General features: G+C 55.0%; 1 protein-coding gene and 1 long non-coding RNA gene across 2 annotated transcripts in view; one reads left to right on the top strand and one right to left on the bottom strand.

Annotated features, from left to right (window-relative positions):
- Positions 1-6016: 6016 nt before the first annotated feature.
- LOC135292061 (uncharacterized) lies at positions 6017-9693 on the bottom strand. The gene is made up of 2 exons (XR_010354614.1): positions 9535-9693; positions 6017-6404 (listed from the first exon to the last, which is right to left on the bottom strand). It is a non-coding gene; the product is annotated as an uncharacterized LOC135292061 (long non-coding RNA).
- A 2225-nt stretch (positions 9694-11918) lies between these two features.
- Positions 11919-23906, top strand: part of LOC135292062 (SH3 and multiple ankyrin repeat domains protein 1-like) — a 43770-nt gene continuing 31782 nt past the window's right edge. Inside the window, 2 exon segments of the mRNA XM_064406307.1 lie at positions 11919-12052; positions 22495-22732. Coding sequence (XP_064262377.1) covers positions 22691-22732 — 42 coding nt within the window. The 5' untranslated portion in view covers positions 11919-12052; positions 22495-22690.

The raw sequence follows: 23906 nt of genomic DNA on the forward strand, positions 1-23906 counted from the left end.
TGGGGACAGTGGAGTGGCACTGGGGACACTGGGATGGGTTTGGGGACATCAGGACAGGGTTGAGGACACTGGGATGGGGACACTGGGACAGGGTTGGGGACACTGGGGTGGGGCTGGGGGACACCAGGATGGGGACATTGGGGTGGGGACACTGGGGTGGGGACAAAGGGGTGGCACTGGGGACACTGGGATGGGGTTGGGGACATTGGGACGGGTTTGAGGACACTGGGATGGGGACACTGGGGACACTGGGGTGGCACTGGTGACACTGGGGTGGGGACACTGGGACAGGGCTGGGGACATCGGGGGTGGGGCTGGGGACACCAGGACAGGGTTGGGGGACACTGGGGACACTGAGATGGCACTGGGGACAGGGTTGGGGACACTGGGGTGGGAACAAAGGGGTGAGGGACACTGGGATGGCACTGGGGACACTGGGCTGGGTTTGGGGACATTGGGATGGGGACACTGGGGTGGCACTGGGGACACTGGGGACACTGGGATGGGTTTGGGGACATTGGGACGGGGACATGGGGATGGCACTGGGGACACTGGGGGTGGCACTGGGGACATCAGGGTGGCACTGGGGGACACTGGGGACACTGGGATGGGGTTGGGGACACTGGGGCTGGGGGACACTGGAAGAGGGTTGGGGACATCAGGACAGGTTTGAGGACACTGGGAGGGGGGACACTGGGACAGGGTTGGGGACACTGGGGTGGGGACAAAGGCTGGGGACACTGGGTGTGGCACTGGGGGACATCAGGACAAGGTTGGGGGACACTGGGATGGGGACAAAGTGGTGGGGACACTGGGTTGGGGACACTGAGGACATCGGGATAGGGACAGGGTTGGGGACATGGGGACAAGGCTGGAGATACCGGGGTGGCACTGGGGGACACCAGGGGGGGCTGGGGACACTGGGGTGGCACTGGGGACACTGGGGTGGCACTGAGGACAGGGCTGGGGACACTGGGATGGGAACAGGGTTGGGGACACTGGGGGTGGCACTGGGGACAAGGGGGGTGGGTTTGGGGACATTGGGGTGGGGACACTGGGGACACTGGGATGGCACTGGGGACACTGGGTGGGGTTGGTGACACTGAGGTGACACTGAGGTGACACAGGGGGTGACACTGAGGTGGCACTAAGGTGACACAGGGGTGACACTGAGGTGACACGGGTGACACTGAGGTGACACTGAGGTGGCACAGGTGGCACTGAGGTGACACTGAGGTGGCACTGAGGTGTCCCTGGTGTCCCCAGGTGTCCCCGGGGGTGTCCCTGCAGGTGGGGGAGGTGCTCAGCAGGGACACCGGGTGACACTGAGGTGACACTGGGATGGGGTTGGTGACACTGAGGTGGCACTGAGGTGACACAGGGGTGGCACAGGTGGCACTGAGGTGACACTGAGGTGGCACTGAGGTGTCCCTGCTGTCCCCAGGTGTCCCCGGGGGTGTCCCTGCAGGTGGGGGAGGTGCTCAGCAGGGACACCGGGGTGACACTGAGGTGACACTGGGATGGGGTTGGTGACACTGAGGTGGCACTGAGGTGGCACTGAGGTGGCACAGGTGGCACTGAGGTGTCCCTGGTGTCCCCAGGTGTCCCCGGGGGTGTCCCTGCAGGTGGAGGAGGTGCTCAGCAGGGCTGAGGCCATCTTCCTGCAGCTGGCGGCCACCAAGGTCAGTGTCCCCAAACTGAGTGTCCCCAAACTGTCCCCAAACTGTCCCCTGAGTGTCCCCAAACTGTCCCCTGAGTGTCCCCAAACTGTCCCCTGAGTGCCCCAAGGTGTCCCCTGAGTGACCCCAGAACTGACCTCAAAGTGTCCCCAAAAGTGTCACCAAACTCTTCCCTGAGTGTCCCTTGAGTGACCCCAAAACTGTCCCCAGAAACGTCCCCAAAATGTCCCCAAAGTGACCCCAGAGTGTCCCCAAATTTTTCCAGAAGTGACCCCAGAATTGTCCCCAGACTGACCCCAAAGTGTCCCCAAGGTGTCCCCAGAGTGTCCCCAAGGTGTCCTCAACTTGTCCCCAGAGTGTCCCCAGAGTGTCCCAGAAATGTCCCCAAGGTGTCCCCAGAATGTCCCCAAAGTGTCCCAGAAGTGACCCCAGAAATGTCCCCAAAGTGTCCCCAAGGTGTCCCCAAAACTGACCTGAAAGTGACCCCAAAACTGTCCCCACAGTGTCCCTAAAGTGTCCCCAAGGTGTCCCCAGAATGTCCCCAAATTGTCCCAGAAGTGACCCCAGAATTGTCCCCAGAGTGTCCCCAAGTGTCCCCAAACTGTCCCCTGAGTGCCCCCAAGGTGTCTCCAAGGTGTCCCTAAATTGTCCCCGGAGTGTCCCCAAAAGTGTCCCCAGAGTGACCCCAGAAATGTCCCAGAAGTGTCCCCAAAGTGTCCCCAAAGTGTCCCAAAAGTTTCCCCACAACTGACCCCAGAAGTGTCCCCAAAGTGACCCCAGGAATGTCCCCACACTGACCCCAAAGTGTCCCTAAAGTGTCCCCAAGGTGTCCCCAGAGTGTCCCCAAATTGTCCCAGAAGTGACCCCAGAATTGTCCCCAGACTGACCCCCAGAGTGTCCCAAGGTGTCCCCAGAATGTCCCCAAATTGTCCCAGAAGTGACCCCAGAAATGTCCCCAAAATGTCCCCAAGGTGACCCCAAAACTCACCTGAAAGTGACCCCAAAACTGGCCCCAAAATGTCCCCCAAAGTGTCCCCAAGGTGTCCCCAAACTGTCCCAGACGTGACCCCAGAAATGTCCCCAAAATGTCCCCAAAGTGTCCCTAAAGTGACCCCAGAGTGTCCCCAAAGTGTCCCCAAATTGTCCCAGAAGTGACCCCAGAATTGTCCCCAGACTGACCCCAGAGTGTCCCCAAGGTGTCCCCAGAATGTCCCCCAAACTGTCCCAGAAGTGACCCCAAAACTGTCCCCAAAGTGTCCCCAAGGTGTCCCCAGAGTGTCCCCAAGGTGTCCTCAAACTGTCCTCTGAGTGTCACCGAAATGTCCCAGAAGTGACCCCAGAAATGTCCCCACAGTGTCCCCAAAGTGTCCCCCAAAGTGTCCCCAAGGTGTCCCAAGGTGTCCCCAGAATGTCCCCAAATTGTCCCAGAAGTGACCCCAGAAATGTCCCCAAAATGTCCCAAAGTGACCCCACTGTGACCCCAGAAACGTCCCCAGAGTGTCCCCAAGGTGTCCCCAAAACTGACCTGAAAGTGTCCCCAAAGTGTCCCCTGAGTGACCCCAAAGTGTCCCCAAAGTGTCCCCTGAGTGACCCCAAGGTGACCCCAAGCTGTCCCCAGGACTGATCCCCAGAAATGTCCCCAAGGTGTCCCCCAGAGTGTCCCCTGAGTGACCCCAGAAATGTCCCCAAAGTGACCCCAAAACTGTCCCCAGTGACCCCAGAACTGACCTGAAAGTGTCCCCAAGGTGTCCCCGGAGTTAACCCCAAAGTGTCCCCGAGTGTCCCAAAATTGTCCCCAAATGACCCCAGAGTGACCCCAAATGACCACAACTGACCCTGTGTGACCCCAGTGACCCCTGAGTGACCCCAGTGACCCCTGTGTGACCCCAATGACCCCAAAATGACCCCAGAGTGACCCCAGGGTGACCCCTGGGTGACCTAGAGTGACCCCCAGTGACCCAGAGTGACCCCAGGGTGACCCCTGGGTGACCCAGAGTGACCCCCAGTGACCCCGGGTGACCCTGAGTGACCCCAGTGACCCCAGGGTGACCCCAAATGACCAGAACTGACCCAGAGTGACCCCAGAGTGACCCTGAGTGACCCAAAGAGACCCCAAATGACCCCTGAGTGACCCCAGGTGACCTTGTGTGACCCCAATGACCCCAAAATGACCCCAAATGACCCCAGGGTGACCCCCAGTGACCCCAGAGTGACCCCAGTGACCCCTGAGTGACCCCGGTGACCCCTGTGTGACCCCCGTGTGACCCCGGGTGACCCCGGTGTGACCCCGGTGTGACCCCTGTCCCCAGGAGCTGCCCCCGGCGCTGCAGGAGCTGCTGGGACTGGGGGGGGCCCCAACCCCCCCCGGAGCCGCCCCCCGAAAAACCCTGAGGGACTGGGATGGACTGGGATATACTGGGAGGGACTGGGATCAAACTGGGAGCCAAACTGGGCATACTGGGTTATACTGGGATCAAACTGGGAGCACTGGGAGGGACTGGGAACCTGAACTGGGGATACTGGGATATACTGGGAGGGACTGGGATCAAACTGGGAGCCAAACTGGCATACTGGGTTATACTGGGATCAAACTGGGAGCACTGGGAGGGACTGGGAACCTGAACTGGGGATACTGGGTTATACTGGGAGGGACTGGGATCAAACTGGGGGCCAAACTGGGCATACTGGGTTATACTGGGATCAAACTGGGAGCACTGGGAGGGACTGGGAACCTGAACTGGGGATACTGGGATATACTGGGAGGGACTGGGAGTCAAACTGGGGCAACTGGGAGCACTGGGAGCCAAACTGGGGGGGACTGGGGAGGGACTGGGAGCCAAACTGGGGGAAATGGAAAGGACTGGGAGCCAAACTGGGGGGACTGGGAGGGACTGGGAGCACTGGGAGCCCAAACTGGGAGCCCAAACTGGGAGCACTGGGAGCTGAACTGGGAGCACTGGGAGGGACTGGGTTATACTGGGAGCACTGGGATCCCAAACTGGGAGCACTGGGAGCCCAGACTGGGAGCACTGGGAGCCCAAACTGGGAGCACTGGGAGGGACTGGGATCCCAAACTGGGAGCACTGGGAGCCCAGACTGGGAGCACTGGGAGCCCAGACTGGGAGCACTGGGAGCCCAAACTGGGAGCACTGGGAGGGACTGGGATCCCAAACTGGGAGCACTGGGAGCCCCAGACTGGGAGCACTGGGAGGGACTGGGGATCCCAAACTGGGAGCACTGGGAGGGACTGGGATCCCAAACTGGGAGCACTGGGAGGGGACTGGGGATCCCAAACTGGGAGCACTGGGAGGGACTGGGATCCCAAACTGGGAGCACTGGGAGGGACTGGGATCCCAAACTGGGAGCACTGGGAGCTGAACTGGTTCTGCCCCTCCCCCTCCCTGTGCTGCATTAAAATCGTTGGAACCCGACGGAAATGGGGGAATTTTGGGGAATTTTGGGGAATTTGGGGGAATTTTGGGGATTTTTGGGGGAATTTTGGGGGGAATTTGGGGGGTTTGGGGATTTTGTTTTTTGTTTTGGGTTTTTTGGGGGGTTTGTTGTTGTTTTTTTTTGGGTTTTTTTTCTATTTTTGGGGGGAAATTTGGGGGGTTTGAGGGTTTTTTTGGGGGAATTTTGGGGAATTTTGGGGCATTTGGGGATTTTGGGGTGTTTTGGAGGGATTTGGGGCTTTTTTGGTTATGTTGGGTTTTTTTTGGGGAGTTTTCTTGTGTTTTTTGGGGCAGTTTGAATTATTTGGGATTTTGGGGGGTTGGGGATTTTTAGGGATTTTTTTGGGGGTTTTTTTTGAGGTTTTGGTTTTATTTTTTTTAATTTTGGGGGGATTTTCTGGGGTTTTTTGGGAGATTTTCTTGAGTTATTTTTGGGGCAGTTCGAGTTCTTTAGGATTTTTGGAGGTTTGAGGATTTTCAGGGATTTTTTGGGGTTTATTTTATTTTATTTTTGGGGATTTTTTGGGAGATTTTGTTGAGTTTTTTGGGGCAGTTCGAGTTCTTTGGGATTTTGGGGATTTTTAGGGATTTTCTGGGGGTTTTTGGCTTTATTTTATTTTATTTTTGGGGTTTTTGAGAGATTTTCTTGAGTTTTTTGGGGCAGTTTGAGTTCTTCGGGATTTTTTGGGGTTTGGGGATTTTTAGGGATTTTTGGGGGGTTTTGGGGTTTATTTTATTTGATTTTTGGGGATTTTTTGGGGGAATTTTCTTGAGGTTTTTTTGGGGAGGAGTTTGAGTTCTTTGGGATTTTTGGGATTTGGGGATTTTTAGGGATTTTTTGGGATTTTTTTTTGATTTTTGGGGTTTTTTTGAGGTTTTGGTGGGTTTTTTTTTGTTTTTTTTTTTTTTTAATTTTGGGGGGATTTTCTGGGGTTTTTTGGGAGATTTTCTTGAGTTATTTTTGGGGCAGTTCGAGTTCTTTGGGACTTTTGGGATTTGTGGATTTTCAGGGATTTTTGGCTGTTTTGGGCTTTATTTTATTTGTTTCCCTTTGTGATTTTTGGGGATTTTTGGGGGAATTTGGGGAGCGCTCGCTCCTCCCGTAATTACGGCAGCGGCCGAATCCGCGCATGCGCGCTGCCGTAATGCTCCGATGAGCGCCGCCCCCCAATTACCGCCGCGCTAATTAATCCATCCATTAATCAATGAATGAATTAATTAACGGGTCGGGGAAGCGCTGGGGGCGTGGCCCCCGGGATGGACACACGGACAGCTGGAAAAGGAAGAGCAGCGTAATTAATGGTTGTTAATTAATTAATCAATTAATTAATTAATAGGATGATATAAACTGCGTATTTGACACTGTAAATAAATTAAGTTTATGTGTAATTGGGTGTGAAATATAGCGCATAAATTTATTTTAATTTTTTTAAAATATGCTAATGTGTTTTAATAGCAATGAGTTTTACATAGAGATTTTATGAATATATTTAAATATATTAATAATGTATTAAATATATTAATAATGATTAAAACATATTAATAACAATGTATTATTTATAGGGGATTGTGGGAGGATTTTTTGGAGGATTTTTGGGGAGATTTTGGGGGATTTTGGGGAGAATTTGGGGGATTTTTGAGGGATTTTGGGGAGATTTTGGGGGGGTCCCAAGGGGAATTTGGGGGGGGGGGTCCCTGGTGGATTTTTTGGGGGGGTCCCAATTGGGGTCCCAGGGGGATTCTGGGGGGGTCCCAAGGGGGTTTTGGGGAGATTTTGGGGGGTCCCGAGGGGATTTTGGGGGGTCTTGGGGGGAATTTGGGGGAGGGTCCTGAGGAGATTTTGGGGGGGTCCCAATTGGGGTCTCAGGGGGTCCTTGAGGGGGTTTTGGGGGGGTCCCAAGGGCGTTTTGAGGAGATTTTGGGGGTCTCGGGTGGATTTTGGGGGGTCCCAAGGGCGTTTTGAGGAGATTTTGGGGGTCTCGGGTGGATTTTGGGGGTCCCAAGGGCGTTTTGAGGAGATTTTGGGGGTCTCGGGTGGATTTTGGGGGGTCCCAAGGGCGTTTTGAGGAGATTTTGGGGGTCTCGGGTGGATTTTTGGGGGTCCCAAGGGCGTTTTGAGGAGATTTTGGGGGTCTCGGGTGGATTTTGGGGGGTCCCAAGGGGGATTTTGGGGAGATTTTGAGGGGTCCCGAGGGGATTTTGGGAGGAATTTGGGGGGGGTCCCAAAGGGGATTTTGGGGGGTCCCAATTGGGGTCTCAGGGGGATTCTGGGGGGGTCCCAAGGGAGTTTTGAGGAGATTTTGGGGGGTCCCGGGGGTGGTTTTGGGGTGTTTTTGGGGGGTCCTTGGGGTATTTTTGGGGGGTCCCGGGGAGAGGATTTGGGGGTGGTTTTGGGGGGTCCCATGTGTGATTTTGGGGTGTTTTTGGGGGTCCCGGGGGTGGTTTTGGGGTGGTTTTGGGGGGGGGTTGGGGGTGGTTTTGGGGTGATTTTGGGGGGTCCCAAGGTGGTTTTGGGGGGGGTCCCAGGGGTGTTTTTTGGGTGATTTTGGGGCTCCTGGGGAGGGGATTTGGGGGTGGTTTTGGGGGGTCCCTGAGGTGGTTTTGGGGTTTTTTTGGGGGGGTCCTGGGGGTGTTTTTGGGGGTCCCGGGGAGGAGATTTGGGGGCTGTCTCACCTGGGTTCCCAAGGGGGTCCTGGGGGTGATTTTGGGGGGTTTTGGGGGTTTTGGGGGTGTTTTTTTGGGGTGTTTGGGGTTTTTTGGGGGGTCCCAAGGTGGTTTTGGGGGGGGTCCCGGGGAGGGGATTTGGGGGTGGTTTTGGGGGGTCCCAGGGGTGGTCTTGGGGTGTTTTTGGGGGGGGTCCCGGGTGTGTTTTTTGGGTGATTTTGGGGGTCCCGGGGAGGAGATTTGGGGCTGTCTCACCTGGGTTCCCAAGGGGGTCCTGGGGGTGATTTTGGGGGGTTTTGGGGGTTTTTGGGGTGTTTTTTTTGGGGTGTTTGGGGTTTTTTGGGGGGGTCCCAGGGGTGGTTTTGGGGGTCCCGGGGAGGGGATTTGGGGGTGGTTTTGGGGGGTCCCAGGGGTGGTCTTGGGGTGTTTTTGGGGGGGTCCCGGGGGTGTTTTTTGGGGTGATTTTGGGGGTCCCGGAGAGAGGATTTGGGGCTGTCTCGGCTGGGTTCCAAAGGGGGTCCTGGGGGTGATTTTGGGGGGGTTTTGGGGTGGTTTTTTGGGGTGTTCGGGGTTTTTTGGGGGGTGTTTGTGGGGGTGGTTTTGGGGGTCCCGGGGATGTTTTGGGGTGGTTTGGGGGGGGGGGGTTGGGGGTGGTTTTGGGGTGATTTTGGGGGGTCCCAAGGTGGTTTTGGGGGGGGTCCCAGGGGTGTTTTTTGGGGTGATTTTGGGGCTCCTGGGGAGGGGATTTGGGGGTGGTTTTGGGGGGTCCCTGAGGTGGTTTTGGGGTTTTTTTGGGGGGGTCCTGGGGGTGTTTTTGGGGGGGTCCCGGGTGTGTTTTTTGGGTGATTTTGGGGGTCCCGGGGAGGAGATTTGGGGCTGTCTCACTGGGTTCCCAAGGGGGTCCTGGGGGTGATTTGGGGGGTTTTGGGGGTTTTTGGGGTGTTTTTTTGGGGTGTTTGGGGTTTTTTGGGGGGTCCCAGGGGTGGTTTTGGGGGTCCCGGGGAGGGGATTTGGGGGTGGTTTTGGGGGGTACCAGGGGTGGTTTTGAGGTGTTTTTGGGGGGGTCCCGGGTGTGTTTTTTGGGGTGATTTTGGGGGGTTTTGGGGTGGTTTTTTTGGGGTGTTTGGGGTTTTTTGGGGGGTGTTTGGTGTGGGGGGTGTTTTTTGGGGGGTCCCAGGGTGGTTTTGAGGTGTTTTTGGGGGGGTCCCGGGGTGGTTTTGGGGGTGATTTTGGGGGTCCCGGGAGAGAGGATTTGGGGCTGTCTCGGCTGGGTTCTAAAGGGGGTCCTGGGGGTGATTTTGGGGGGTTTTGGGGTGGTTTTTTTGGGGTGTTCGGGGTTTTTTGGGGGGTGTTTGTGGGGGTGGTTTTGGGGGTCCCAGGGGTGGTTTTGGGGGGTCCCGGGGAGAGGATTTGGGGCTGTCTCACCTGGGTTCCCAAGGGGGCTCCGGGGATGCCCTTGGGGTGATTTTGGGGTGGTTTTGGGGTGATTTTGGGGTGGGTTTGGGTGAGTTCTGCGGTGTTCGGGGCTGTTTTGGGGTGTTTTGAGGGTGGTTTTTGGGGGGGTCCCGGTGGCGTCCAGGATGGGATTTGGGGATGTCTCACCTGAGCTCCAAAGCGGATCCAAGAGGGTGCTTTTGGGGTGTTTTTTGGTGTTTTTTGGGGGTGTTTGTGGATGTTTTTGGGGTGGTTTTGGGGGGGTCCCGGCGATGTCATGGAGAGGGGATGTGGAAGTGTCTCACCTGAGCTCCAAAGGCGGTCCCGGAGGTGCTTTTCGGGTGGTTTATGGTGGTTTCGGGGCGGTTTTGGGTATTTTTGGCGGCGGATTTGGGTATTTTTGGGGCGGTTTTGGGTATTTTCGGGGCGGTTTTGGGCTGTCCTGGGGGGGAGCGCCGTGAGGGGACGGCGGGGAACGGCGGCGCCCCCCTGGCGGCAGAAAGCCCTGCGCATCGCGCAAGATGGCGCCCGCGCGCCGCAAGGGGGCGCTACGAGCGGGCACGCCCCCTGCTGAGGCCACGCCCCTCGTTTAAGCCACGCCCCTTCGCATAGAGCCACGCCCCCTTAATTATAAAATACATGTCGTGGAGCCCCGCCCCTTCTCTAACCCCGCCCCTTTATTAAGCCACACCCACTTGATTGGCTGCTCCACTGCCTATAATTAATATTAATGAGGGGGCGGGGCCACACATTTAAATATCGGGCAGCTCTAACTGGAAAAACAATTCATGAATATTAATGAGGGGCAGGACGCGTCATGTGGCAGCTCGTTAACAATGATAATGAGGCTGGGCTTGGTAGGTGATGCTAATTAACGTTAATGAGGGGCAGGCTCATTAATATTCACAAGGGGTGGGTAATGATTGCGGCCAACTCATTAATATTCATGAAGCGTTAGGTAAATTACATTGGAGTAGGTCTCATTAATTAGCCTACTAATGAGCTGTGGCTCATTAACGTTCATTGTAATTGGCCATTGGTCGTTATTGTCGCTAATATTAATGAGATGGTAATTAGACGAACTCCTAATTACTATTCATGAGTCTGTGGTAATTAAAAATCACTGGCTCATTAATATTCATAATTGACCTGCTGCCCACAACAGCGTCTTAATTAGGAGAGTGACCAATAACCAACAGCTAATTAATATTCATGAGGGCGGAGCTGGGCCTGCCCAAGCCCCTCCCAGTTTCCCCTATGGAAATGGGGGCGTGGTCTCATGGAGGGGCGTGGCCCAGCTGTGGTGGGCGTGGCCTCGCAGGTGCTTTGAGGCCATGGGGGCGTGGTGTCAAAGGGGGCGTGGCCAACACCAGCTCAGGAAATTGGGGCGTGCCTGGGGGCGTGGCCTGGACTCAGTCCAAGGTGAGTTGGTGGGCGTGGCCTGCCCTTATATGGTAAATCTCCCTTTACAGGCAGGGCCTAAGCCACTTGGGGGCGTGGCTTTGTGGGGTGGGTGTGGCTTACTCGGCCACTCAGTGGGCGTGACTTTCACAATGTGGGCGTGGCTTAAATGCAACCGTTTTGGGCGTGTCCTGTGCTGAAGGGGCGTGGCTTTGAGGAGTGGGAGGGGGCTTCTCCCCCTCGACTTGGATGTATCCTGATTGTGGGCGTGGCTTTGAGGAGTGGGCGTGGCTTCCCTGCCACATTTGGGGCATGCCAGCAACTCATTAGTGGGCGTGGCTTTGTGATGTGGGCGTGGCTTCCCCGTCCCACTCCAGCACAGAGGGGGCGTGGCCTCTCCCCATGTTGGGCGTGTCCTCTGCTGATTGGGGGCGTGGCTTTGCCTTGTAGGAGCGTGTTCCCTCGACCCCTCAGTGGGCGTGGCTTCACGCAGTGGGCGTGGCTTCACACAGTGGGCGTGGCTTCCCCGGCCCACTGAGGGCCTCAGCCACAGTGGGGGGCGTGTCCTTGCTGGGTGGGCGTGGCCTCCCTCCCCCGTGTTGGGCGTGTCCTCAGCTAATTGGGGAATTGACTTGGATGGGTGGGCGTCGGCCTCATTACCAAATCCTGGGCGTGCCCACGGCCGATCGGGGCCGTGGCTTTGCCAGATGGGCGTGGTTCCCTCAGTAGGCGTGGCTTCGCATCATGGGCGTGGCTTCCCCCCTCATTCAAGCACGTCCTCTGCGGTGGGGGCGTGGCTTTCCCCGCTGGGCGTGGCCCCCTCCCCCCGTTTGGGGGCGTGTCTTAATGCGGGGGGCGTGGCTTTCCCGAATGGGCGTGGTTTCCCGTCCCCCATTCTGGGCGTGCCTTCTGGTGATGGGGGCGTGGTTTTCCCCGGGTGGGAGTGGTTTCCTGCCCCGCTTTTGGGCGTGTCCTGTGCCGCGGGGGCGTGTCTTTCCAGGCGGGCGTGGCTTCAATCCCCATCCTGGGCGTGGCTTTCCCGGGTGGGCGTGGCCTCCATCCCTCCGTTTTGGGGGCGTGCCCTCTGCCGCGGGGGTGTGGCTTTGTTGTCTGGGCGTGCCCTCTACCGATCGGTGGGTGTGGCTTCATAGAGTGGGCGTGTCTTCTGCGTAGGCGTGTCCCCATGAGTGGGCGTGGCGGGGGGCGGGTGCCAGGCGGTTCCCATTGGCGGCGGGGGCGTGGCCGGCGATGGGCGTGGCCGGGGGGCGGGTGCCGGCGGGGGCCGGGCGGCGGCTGCCATTGGCGGCGGGGGGCGCGGTGGGGCGTGGCGCGGGGTGGGCGTGGCCGCGGTGGGCGGGGCCGGCCGGGCCGCTCGCTCTCGGCCGCTCTCGGCCGCCCCCGGCGCGCGCGGAGCCCCGGCAGGTACGGGGGGGGAGGGGGCGGGGGGGAGGGGAGGGGGCGCTCCCGGGGTGGGGGAGGGGCGGCGCTGCTGGGGAGGGGGGCGCGCGGGGGGGGGGGGGGGGGAGGGGTGGGGTTGGGTGGGGGGTGGGTCGGGGTGGGGGAGGGGAGGGGCGGCGGAGCGGGGACGGATTTTGGGGGGGGGGGGAGGGCGAGCGGCGGGGGGGGGAATTTGGGGAGGGGTCGCGGCGGGGGTGGGGGAGGGGGCGGCGGGAGCGGGGCCGCGCGCGCGGGGAGGGGTGGGGGGAGGGGCGGAACGGGGCCGTGGGGGGGGTGCGAAAAGGGGGAGGGGGCGCGTGGGGGGAGGGGGGGGTGTAAAAAGGGGGGGTGGGCGTGCGGGGGGTGGGGGGAGGGGGACGGGGAAATGGGGGAGGGGTCGCGGCGCGCGCGCGGGGGTGGGGGGGGTGGGCGTGCGGGGGGGGGGGGAGGGGCGCGCGCGTGCAAATTTTGGGGGGGGGGAGGGGTCGCTGCAGTGACACGTGGGGGGGGGATGGGCGCGAGAACGCGGGGGGGGGGGCGAAGCCACGCCCCCTCCCCCCCTCCCCTCCCCCCCGCCCCGGAGACCCCTCCCCAAATCCCGACCCTTCCCCTCATTAAGGAGCCCCTCCGCTAATTGAGGCCCCGCCCCAATTTGGCGACCCCTGCCTCATTAAGGGGGGCGTCACTAATTAAGGCCCCCCCCCCCGGTTCGCGACCCCCCGCCCCAATTAAGAGACCCGCCCGTAATTAAGGACACTGCCCTAATTAGGGACCCCTCCCCAATTTGAGGCTGTCCCCATTTCGCGACCCCTCCCCAATTAAGAGGCCCCTCTGTAATTAAAGACCCTGCCCTAATTAGGGACCCCTCCCCAGTTTAAGGCCTGTCCCCCAATTAAGGACCCCTTCCTAATTAAGGACCCCTCCCCAATTAAGGATCCATTCCCAATTAAGTGACCTTTCCCCAATTAAGTGACCTTTCCCTAATTAAGCACCCTCTCCCTAATTAAGAGACCCCTCCCCAATTTCATGACCCCATTTAAGGCCTGTCCCTAATTAGGGACCCCTCCCTAATTAAGGATCCCTCCCTAATTAAGGACCCCTCCCCAATTTCACGCCCTTTTCCCTAATTAAGGCACCGTCCCTAATTAATTGCCCCCTCCCTAATTAATCACCCTCTCCCCAATTAGTGGCCCCTCCCCAATTTCAGAGCACCTGCCTAATTAAGCGCCCCCCCCAATTTAATGACTCTCCCCCAATTAATGACCCCTCCCTAATTAATGACCCCCACTAATTAATGACCCCTCCCTAATTAATGACCCCCACTAATTAATGACCCCTCCCTAATTAATGACCTCTCTCTAATGAAGGGCCCCTCCCCAGTTCAAGGCCTAATTAATGACCCCCCCATTTATGACCCCTCTTTAATTAATGCCCCCCAATTACTGAACCCTCCTAACTAACGACCCTCCCAATTAATGACCCCTCTCTAATTAAGGACCCCTCTCCAATTTAAGGGCCTAATTAATGACCCCCCCATTTATGACCCCTCTCTAATTAGTGACCCTCTCCCAATTAATTACCCCCATTGTAATTAATGACCCTATTAATGACCTCATTCTAATTAATGCCCCCCAACCCCTCTCTCATTAATATTCTCCATTAACGACCCCGTTCAAATTGATGCCCGCCCATTAATGACCCCTTCCTAATTAATGCTCTCCATTAATGACCTCTCTCTAATTAATGTCCCCTGTTAATGACCCCTCTTTAATTAAGGACCCCCCATTAATGACCCCTCCCCAATTAATGACCTCTCTAATTATGACTCCCCCAACTGATGGCCCCTCTCTAATTAATGACTCCCCCAATGAATGACCCCTCTCTAATTAATACTGTCCATTAATGACCTCTCTCTAATTAATGTCCCCCTGTTAATGACCTCTCTTTAATTAAGGACCCCCATTAATGACTGCTCCCCAATTAATGACCTCTCTAATTAATGACTCCCCCAACTGATGGCCCGTCTTTAATTAGTGACTCCCCCAATAATGACCTCACTCTAATTAATGGCTCCCCCAATTAATGACCTCTCTAATTAATGACTCCCCCAATGAATGACCTCTCTAATTAATGACTCCCCCAATTAATGGCCCCTCTTTAATTAATACCCCCAATAATGACCCCTCTCTAATTAATGCCCCCATTAATGACCTCTCTAATTAATGACTCCCCCAATGAATGACCTCTCTAATTAATGACTCCCCCAATTAATGGCCCCTCTTTAATTAATACCCCCAATAATGACCCCTCTCTAATTAATGCCCCCATTAATGCCCTCACTCTAATTAACGCTCCCCCCAATTAACGACCCTTCCCCAATTTCGCCCCTCCCCCAATGCAATGACCCCTTCCCCAACTGCAGGCCTAATTAACGCTCCCTAATTAGCGGCCCTGGCTGGGGGCGGGGCGCCGCCCCGTGGGAGCCCGCGGCCTCGTTCTGGCCCCGCTCGGCCTCGTTTTGGGCCCGGGGGGCGGGGCCAGCGCCACCGCGGGGGGGGGGGGGGGGGGGGGACACCGCGGGGGGACATTATTGGGGTGACACTTTGGGGTGACATTATTGGGGTGACATTTATTGGGGTGTGACATTTATTGGGGGTGACAATTTGGGGTGACATTTTTGGGAGACATTATTGGGGTGACACTTTGGGCGGGACATTTATTGGGGGGGACACTTTGGTGGTGACATTATTGGGGTGACACTTCGGCGGTGACATTATTGGGGTGACATTTATTGGCGGTGACATTATTGGGGTGACACTTTGGGGTGACATTATTGGGGTGACATTTATTGGAGGTGACACTTTGGCGGGGACAGCTTTGGCGGGGGACCATTATTGGGGTGACATTTATTGGGGTGACATTATTGGGGTGACACTTTGGGGTGACATTTATTGGGGGAATTGGGGGACATTTTTTGGGGTGACATTTATTGGGGTGACACTTTTAGGGTGACACTTTTGGGTGACATTCATTGGGGTGACAATTTTGAGGATGTGACGCTTTTTAGGTGACATTTTTGTGTGGCACTTTTGGGTGACACTTTTTGGGTGACACTTTTGGAGGTGACATTTATTGGGTGACATTTTTTGAGGGTGACGCTTTCTGGGACAGTCTTTAGGGTGACATTTATTGTTGGGTGGCATTTTTTTGGGACAATTTTTGGGTGACACTTTGGGGTGACACTTTTTTGGGTGACAGCTTTTGGGGTGACACTTTTGGAGTGTGACACTTTGGGGGTGACACCTTTCAGGGTGACATTTATTAAAGGTGACACTTTTTGGGGTGTGACATTTACTGAGGTGACACTTTTTGAAGGGGTGACACTTTTGCGGGTGACACATTTTGGGACAATTTTTGGGGTGACGCTTTGAGCTGACACTTTTGGGGTGACACTTTCAGGATGACACTTTGAGGTGACATTTATTGGGGTGACACTTTTTGGGTGACACTTTTTGGGTGACACTTTTTGGGGTGACGCTTTTTAGGTGACATTTTTGTGTGGCACTTTTGGGTGACACTTTTTGGGTGACACTTTTGGGTGGCATTCATTGCAGGTGACACTTTTGTGTGGCACTTTTGGGTGACACTTTCTGTGTGACAATTTTTGGGGTGACATTTATTGGGTGACATTTTTGAGGTGACGCTTTCTGGGACAGTCTTTAGGGTGACATTTATTGGGGGTGGCATTTTTTGGGACAGTTTTTGGCTGACACTTTGGGGTGACACTTTTTTGGGTGACAGCTTTTGGGTGACACTTTTGGGTGTGACACTTTGGGGGTGACACCTTTCAGGGTGACATTTATTAAGGTGACACTTATTTTTTATTTTTTTATTTTTTTATTAAGGTGACATTTATTTTTGGGTGACACTTTTTGAGGGGTGACACTTTTGGGCTGACACATTTTGGGACAATTTTTGGGGTGACACTTTGAGCTGACACTTTTGGGGTGACACTTTCAGGATGACACTTTGAGGTGACATTTATTGGGGTGACACTTTTGGGTGACACTCTTGGGTGACATTCATTGGGGGTGACAATTTTGAGGATGTGACACTCTAGGTGACATTTTTGTGTGGCACTTTTGGGGTGACACTTTTTGGGACAGTTTTTGGGGTGACAATTTTTGGGTGACACTTTTTGTGTGACATTTATTGAGGGTGACACTTTTTGGGGTGTGACACTTTGAGGTGACACTTTTTGGGTGACATTTATTGGGTGACAATTTCAGGGTGACACTTTTGGAGGTGGCACTTTTTCAGTGACACTTTTGGGGTGACACTCTTGCATGGGTGACAATTTTGGGTGACACTTTGGGGTGACATTTATTGGGGTGACATTTATTGGGGGTGACACTTTTAGGGTGACACTTTTGGGTGACATTCATTGGGGTGACAATTTTGAGGATGTGACGCTTTTTAGGTGACATTTTTGTGTGGCACTTTTGGGTGACACTTTCTGTGTGACAATTTTTGGGGTGACATTTTTGAGGTGACACTTTCTGGGACAGTCTTTAGGGTGACATTTATTGGGATGACACTTTTAGGGGTGACACTTTTTGGGACAGTTTTTGGGAGTGACATTTATTGGGGTGGTGACACTTTTTGGGTGACAATTTTTGGCGGGTGACACTTTCTGGGGTGACATTTTTTCGGGGGGGTGACACTTTCCCTTTGGGTGACACTTTTTGGAGGGTGACGCTTTTTGGGTGACACTTTTGGGTGCCATTCATTGCAGGTGACACTTTGGGCTGTGACACTTTTGGGGTGTGACACTTTGAGGTGACACACTTTTGGGTGACACTTTCTGTGTGACAATTTTTGGGGTGACATTTATTGCGGGTGACACTTTTAGGGTGACATTTATTGGGGTGACACTTTTTGGGACAGTTTTTTGGTGACACTTTGAGGTGACACTTTTTGGGTGACACTTTCGGGGTGACAATTTTTGGGGTGACATTTATTGTGGGTGACACTTTCTGGGTTTTGGGGGGGTGTGACACTTGGGGGTGACAATTCTGAGTGTCGCTTTTTGGGTGGTGACACTTTTGGGTGGCATTTTTGGGTGACATTTATTGCAGGTGACACTTTGGGGTGTGACACTGGGTGACTTTTTGAGGGGGGTGACACTTGGGGGTGACATTTATTGGGGTGACACTTTTGGGCAGTGACACTTTACGGGTGACACTTTTTGGGACAATTTTTGGGCGACACTTTGAGGTGACACTTTTTTGGGTGACAGCTTTTGGGTGACACTTTTGGGGACAGTTTTTGGGTGGCACTTTTTAGGTGACACTTTTGGGGTGACATGAATTGGGGGGTGACACTTTTGGGGGTGACATTTTTTGGGACAGTTTTTGGGTTTATGACATTTATTGGGTGACAATTTTGGGTGACATTGGGGGTGACACTTTTGGAGGTGACACTTTTGGGGGTGGCACTTTTGGGCGTGACACTTTTGAGGGGTGACACTCTTAGGGTGACACTTTTTGGGACAGTCTTTGGGGTGACACTTTTGCAGTGACACTTTCTGGGTGACACTTTTGGGTGGTGACATTTTGGGTGACATTTTTGGGTGACATTTATTGCAGGTGACACTTTTGGGGTGGCTTTATTGGGGTGACACTTTGGGGTGTGACACTTTCCGGGTGACACTTTTTGAGGGGGTGACATTTATTGGGGTGACACTTTTGGGCAGTGACGCTTTTTGGGTGACAATTTTTGGCAGGTGACACTTTTGGGGGTGACATTTATTGAGTGACATTCTTGGGTGACACTTTTGGAGGGTGACATTTTTGGTTGACAATTTTGGGTGTGACATTTTTTGGGGGGTGACACTTTCTGGGTGACATTTTTGGGGTGGCCTTTATTGGGGTGACACCTTTGGGGCTGTGACACTTTTTGAGTGACACTTTTGGGGTGACAGTCTGGGGTTGGCAATTTTGGGGGGGTGACACTTGGAGGTGACAACTCGAGTGACACTTTTGGGCGGTGACATTTATTGGGTGACACTTCGGGTGACATTTTTGGGTGACATTTTTGGGTGACACTTTTGGGTGACATTTATTGGAGGTGACAATTTTGGGTGACACTTTTGGGTGACAATTTTGGGGTGACACTTTTGGGGTGACATTTTTTTGAGTGACAATTTTTTGGGGTGACACGTTCAGAGGTGACATTTTTGAGGTGACACATTTTTCGGGGAGGGTGACACGTGAGGGCACCGGGTCACCCCCGGGGGTCCCAGTGCCACCCCCAGTGTCACATGAGGGTCCCGGTGCCACCCCCAGTGTCACACCAGTGTCACCATCAGTGTCACACCCGGTGTCACACCTGGGATCCCAGTGTCACCCCAGTGCCACCCCCAGTGTCACCCCAGGGTCCCAGTGCCACCCCTAATGTCACCTTTAGTGCCACCCTCAGTGCCACCCCTGGTGTCACCTTCAGTGTCACGCCCGGTGTCACCTCCAGGGTCCCAGTGCCACCTCCAGTGTCACCCCCAGTGTCACACATGGGGGGTCCCAGTGCCACCCCCAGTGTCACACCGGGTGTCACCTCCAGGGTCCCAGTGTCACACATGGGGGTCCCAGTGTCACCCCTGGTGTCACCTCCAGGGTCCCAGTGCCACCCCTAGGGTCACACGAGGGTCCCAGTGTCACCCTCAGTGTCACCCCAGTGCCACCTGCAGTGTCACCCCAGGGTCCCAGTGCCACCCCCAGTGTCACACGAGGGTCCCAGTGCCACCCTCAATGTCACACGTGGAGGGCCCCAGTGTCACCTCTAGTGTCACTCCCAGTGCCACCCTCAGTGCCACCCCCAGTGCCACCCTCAGTGCCACCCCCAGTGTCACCCCTGGTGTCACCTCTGGGATCCCAGTGCCACCCCCCGGTGTCACATGAGGGGTCCCAGTGCCACCCCAGTGTCACACGTGGGGCGCCCTGATGTCACCCCCCAGTGCCACCCTCAGTGTCACCCCCAGTGTCACCTCTGGGATCCCAGTGTCACCCCAGTGTCACTCCCAGTGTCACCCCAGGGTCCCAGTGCCACCCCCAGTGCCACCCCCAATGTCACATGGGGGGGTCCCAATGCCACCCCCAGTGCCACTCCCTTTAGTGTCACCTCTGGGATCCCAGTGCCACCCCCGGTGTCACCTTTAGTGTCACACCTGAGGTCACCTCCAGGGTCCCAGTGTCACTCCCAGTGTCACACGAGGGTCCCAGTGCCACCCCAGTGTCACACGTGGGGCGCCCTGATGTCACCCCCAGTGCCTCCCCAGTGCCACCCCCAGTGTCACCCCCAGAGTCCCAGTGCCACCCCCAGTGTCACACCTGGGGTTCCGGTGTCACCCCAGTGCCACCCCCAGTGTCACCCCCAGAGTCCCAGTGCCACCCCTAATGTCACCTTTAGTGCCACCCTCAGTGCCACCCCTGGTGTCACCTTCAGTGTCACGCCCGGTGTCACCTCCAGGGTCCCAGTGTCACCCCGGTGTCACATGAGGGGTTCCAGTGTCACCCCAGTGTCACCCCAGTGCCATCCCCAGTGCCACCCCCAGGGTCCCAGTGCCACCCCTGGTGTCACCTCTGGGATCCCAGTGTCACCCCAGTGCCACCTCCAGTGTCACCTTCAGTGTCAGACATGGGGGGTCCCAGTGCCACCCCCAGTGTCACACCGGTGTCACCTCCAGGGTCCCAGTGTCACACATGGGGGGTCCCAGTGCCACCCCAGTGCCATCCCCAGTGTCACCTCCAGGGTCCCAGTGCCACCCCTGGTGTCACCTTTAGTGCCACCCCCAGTGCCACCCCTTTAGTGCCACCCTTGGTGTCACCTCTGGGATCCCAGTGCCACCCCAGTGCCACTCCCAGTGTCACCCCAGGGTCCCAGTGTCACCCCAGTGTCACACCAGTGTCACCTCCAGGGTGCCGGTGTCACCCCCGGTGTCACCTCTGGGATCCCAGTGCCACCCCAGTGCCACTCCCAGTGTCACCCCAGGGTCCCAGTGTCACCCCAGTGTCACACCAGTGTCACCTCCAGGGTGCCGGTGTCACCCCTGGTGTCACCTCTGGGATCCCAGTGCCACCCCAGTGCCACCCCCGGTGTCCCCGCTGGTGTCACCCGCAGTGTCCCCTCCCAGTCCCTCCCAGTTCCGCTCCCGGGGCTTTGCACACGCGCGTGCAAGGGGGGAGGGGTCCTCATTTGGGTCTGGGGGCTTCGGGGGGCTTTGCACACGGCTGTGTGCAAGAGTATGAGGGGTCTTCATTTGGGTCTGGGGGCTTTGCACACGCGTGTGCAAGGGGTGGAGGGGTCCCCAAAATGGGTCTGGGGGTTTTGCACACGCGTGTGCAAGGGGTGGGGGGGTCCCCAAATGGGTCTGGGGGCTGCGGGGGGCTTTGCACACGCGTGTGCAAGAGGGGCGTGCAAGGCCAGGGGGTCCGGGGGGCTTTGAGGGGGATTTTGGGGGATTTTTTTCCGGAATTTGGGGCAATTTTTGGGATTTGGGGGATTTTGAGGCCGTTTTGGGGATTTGGGGGCATTTTTGGGGGGATTTGGGGAATTCTGGGGATTTTGAGGAGATTTTGGGGGAATTTTGAGGGATTTGGGGGAAGTTTTGGGAGATTTTGGAAATTCTGGGCCAATTTTGGAAAATTTGGGGGATTTTTGGGGGATTTTGAGGCCGTTTTGGGGGCATTTTTGGGGGGATTTGCGGGGAATTTTGGGGGATTTTGAGGAGATTTTGGGGGAATTTTGGGAGAAGTTTTGGGGGATTTTGGGAAATTTTGGGGAATTTTGGAAAATTTGGGGATTTTTGGGGCAATTTTGGGGCATTTTTGGGGATTTTGCGGAGTTTTTTGGATTTTGAGGAGGTTTGGTTTCGTTTTGAGGAGCTTCGGGACAATTTCGAGGACATTTTTTGGGATTTTGAGGAAGTTTGGGTTGGTTTTGATGAAATTTTGGGGATTTTGAGGAGTTTTGGGTGATTTTAAAGAAGGTTGGGTTGGTTTTAAGGAATTTTGGGGGATTTTGAGGAGATTTGGGGGGGGTTTTAATGAGTTTTGGTGAGGTTTTGATGAGTTTTGCTGCGACTTTGGGCCCGTTTTTGTGGATTTTGTGCCACTTTTGTGGAATTTTCTGCCACTTTTTGTGGATTTTGGCCACACCCGGAGATTTTGGGGCCATTTTGAGGAAGTTTGGGACAATTTTGATGAATTCTGGGCTGGTTTTGAGGAGGTTTTGGGGAATTTTGAGGAGGTTTTGGGGAATTTTGAGGATGTTTGGGTGGGTTTGAGGATGTTTGGGATTGTTTAAGGACATTTGGGGAGATTTTTTATCAGTTTTGGGGATCTGGATGAGTTTTTGGATTTTTTGATGAGTTTTGGTCTGGTTTTAATGAGTTTTGCTGTGATTTTGAGCCCAGTTTTGGGGATTTTGATGTGGTTTTGGGGGTTTTTGATGAGTTTTGGGATGACCTGGATGAGTTTTGGGCTGGTTTTGATGACATTTGGATGGTTTTGAGGACATTTGGGGCAGTTTTGAGTCAATTTTGGCGGCTTTTGAGGAGATTTTTCGGGCTTTTGATGAGTTTTGGGATGGATTTATGGACACTTGGGAGGATTTTGATGAGTTTTTGGTCTGGTTTTAATGAGTTTTGGTGAGATTTTGATGAGTTTTGCTGCGATTTTGAGCCCGTTTTTGGGATTCTGACCTGGTTTTTGTGGATTTTTCCCCACTTTTTGTGGATTTTGGCCCGTTTTTTGTGGATTTTGTGCCACTTTTTGTGGATTTTGTGTTTCTGCCCCAGCCTGGCAGGTGAGGCCATGCCCTCCCCTCCCCCACCCATGGCCACACCCAGGGATTTTGGGGCCATTTTGGGGGATTTTGAGGAGATTTGGGGGATTTTGAGGAAGTTCAGGATGGTTTTGAGGAGGTTTGGGGTGGGTTTAAGGACATTTGGGGGGATTTTTATCAGTTTTCGGATGTTTTTGATGAGTTTTGGAGTGGTTTTGAGGAGTTTTGGGGAATTTTGAGGATGTTTGGGAGGATTTTGAGGAAGTTCAGGCTGGTTTTGAGGAGGTTTTGGGTGGTTTTGAGGAGTTTTGGGCTGGTTTTAAGGAGGTTTTGGGGAATTTTGAGGAAGTTCAGGCTGGTTTTGAGGAGGTTTTTGGGTGGTTTTGAGGAGGTTTGGGCTGGTTTTAAGGACATTTGGAGAGATTTTGATGAGTTTTGGTCTGGTTTTAATGAGTTTTGGTTTGGTTTTGAGCCCGTTTTTGTGGGTATCGACCCAGTTTTTGTGGATTTTGACCTGGTTTTTGTGGGTTTTTCCCCCCTTTTGGTGAATTTCGTGCCGATTTTGTGGATTTTGTGTTCTTCCCCAGCCTGGCATGGTGAGGCCATGCCGCGCACGCCGGCCTCCAGCGAGGAGGAGGAGGGGGGTCGGGGCTCCGAGTACCCCGAGGCCGACTCGGACTCGGGGAGCTCCCGCGAGGGCCCCCCCGGGGCCAACCCCGGCCCCCCCTCCGCGCCCCCCGGGGCCCCCCCCGGCCGCCGCCGGCCCCCGAGGACCATTTCAGCATGATGGTGTTCCGCATCGGCATCCCCGACCTGCACCAGACGGTGAGCGGGGACCCCCAGCCCGCGGCAACGGCCCCGGAACAGCGCGGGAAATGTGGGGGTTGTACCCCGAAGAAATGGGGGAAAAAGGGAAAAAATCCGGGGATTGTACCCCGAAAAACTGGGGGGGGAAAAGGGAAAAAATCCGGGGATTGTACCCCGAAAAACTGGGGGGCAAAAGGGAAAAAATCCGGGGATTGTACCCCAAAAAACTGGGGGAGGAGGGGAAAAATGTGGGGATTGTACCCCGAAAAAATGGGGGAAAAAAGGGAAAAAATCCGGGGATTGTACCCCGAAAAAATGGGGGGAGGAGGGGAAAAATGTGGGGATTGTACCCCGAAAAAATGGGGGGAAAAAGGGAAAAAATCCGGGGATTGTACCCCAAAAAACTGGGGGGAGGAGGGGAAAAATGTGGGGATTGTCCCCCAAAAAAACTGGGGGGAGGAGGGGAAAAATGTGGGGATTGTACCCTGAAAAAATGGGGGGAAAAAGGGAAAAAATCCGGGGATTGTACCCCAAAAAACTGGGGGGAGGAGGGGAAAAATCCGGGGATTGTACCCCGACAAACTGGGGGGAGGAGGGGAAAAATGTGGGGATTTTCACCCAAAAAACTGGGGGGAAAAAGGGAAAAAAATCCGGGGATTGTACCCCGAAAAAATGGGGGGAGGAGGGGAAAAATCCGGGGATTGTACCCTGAAAAAATGGGGGGAAAAGGGAAAAAATCCGGGGATTGTCCCCCAAAATCTGGGGGGAAAAAGGGAAAAAATCCGGGGATTGTACCCCGAAAAAATGGGGGAAAAAGGGAAAAAATCTGGGGATTGTACCCGAAAAAATGGGGGGAAAAAGGGAAAAAATCCGGGGATTGTACCCCAAAAAACTGGGGGGAAAAAGGGAAAAAATCCGGGGATTGTACCCCGAAAAAATGGGGGGAAAAAGGGAAAAAATCCGGGGATTGTACCCCGAAAAAATGGGGGGAAAAAGGGAAAAAATCCGGGGATTGTACCCCGACAAACTGGGGGGAGGAGGGGAAAAATGTGGGGATTGTACCCCGAAAAACTGGGGGAAAAAGGGAAAAAATCCGGGGATTGTTCCCCGAAAAACTGGGGGGAAAAAGGGAAAAAATCCGGGGATTGTACCCCGAAAACTGGGGGGAAAAAGGGAAAAAATCCGGGGATTG

This window comes from Passer domesticus, unplaced genomic scaffold (genome assembly GCF_036417665.1).
Source record: "Passer domesticus isolate bPasDom1 unplaced genomic scaffold, bPasDom1.hap1 HAP1_SCAFFOLD_192, whole genome shotgun sequence".
Lineage (NCBI taxonomy): Eukaryota > Metazoa > Chordata > Aves > Passeriformes > Passeridae > Passer > Passer domesticus.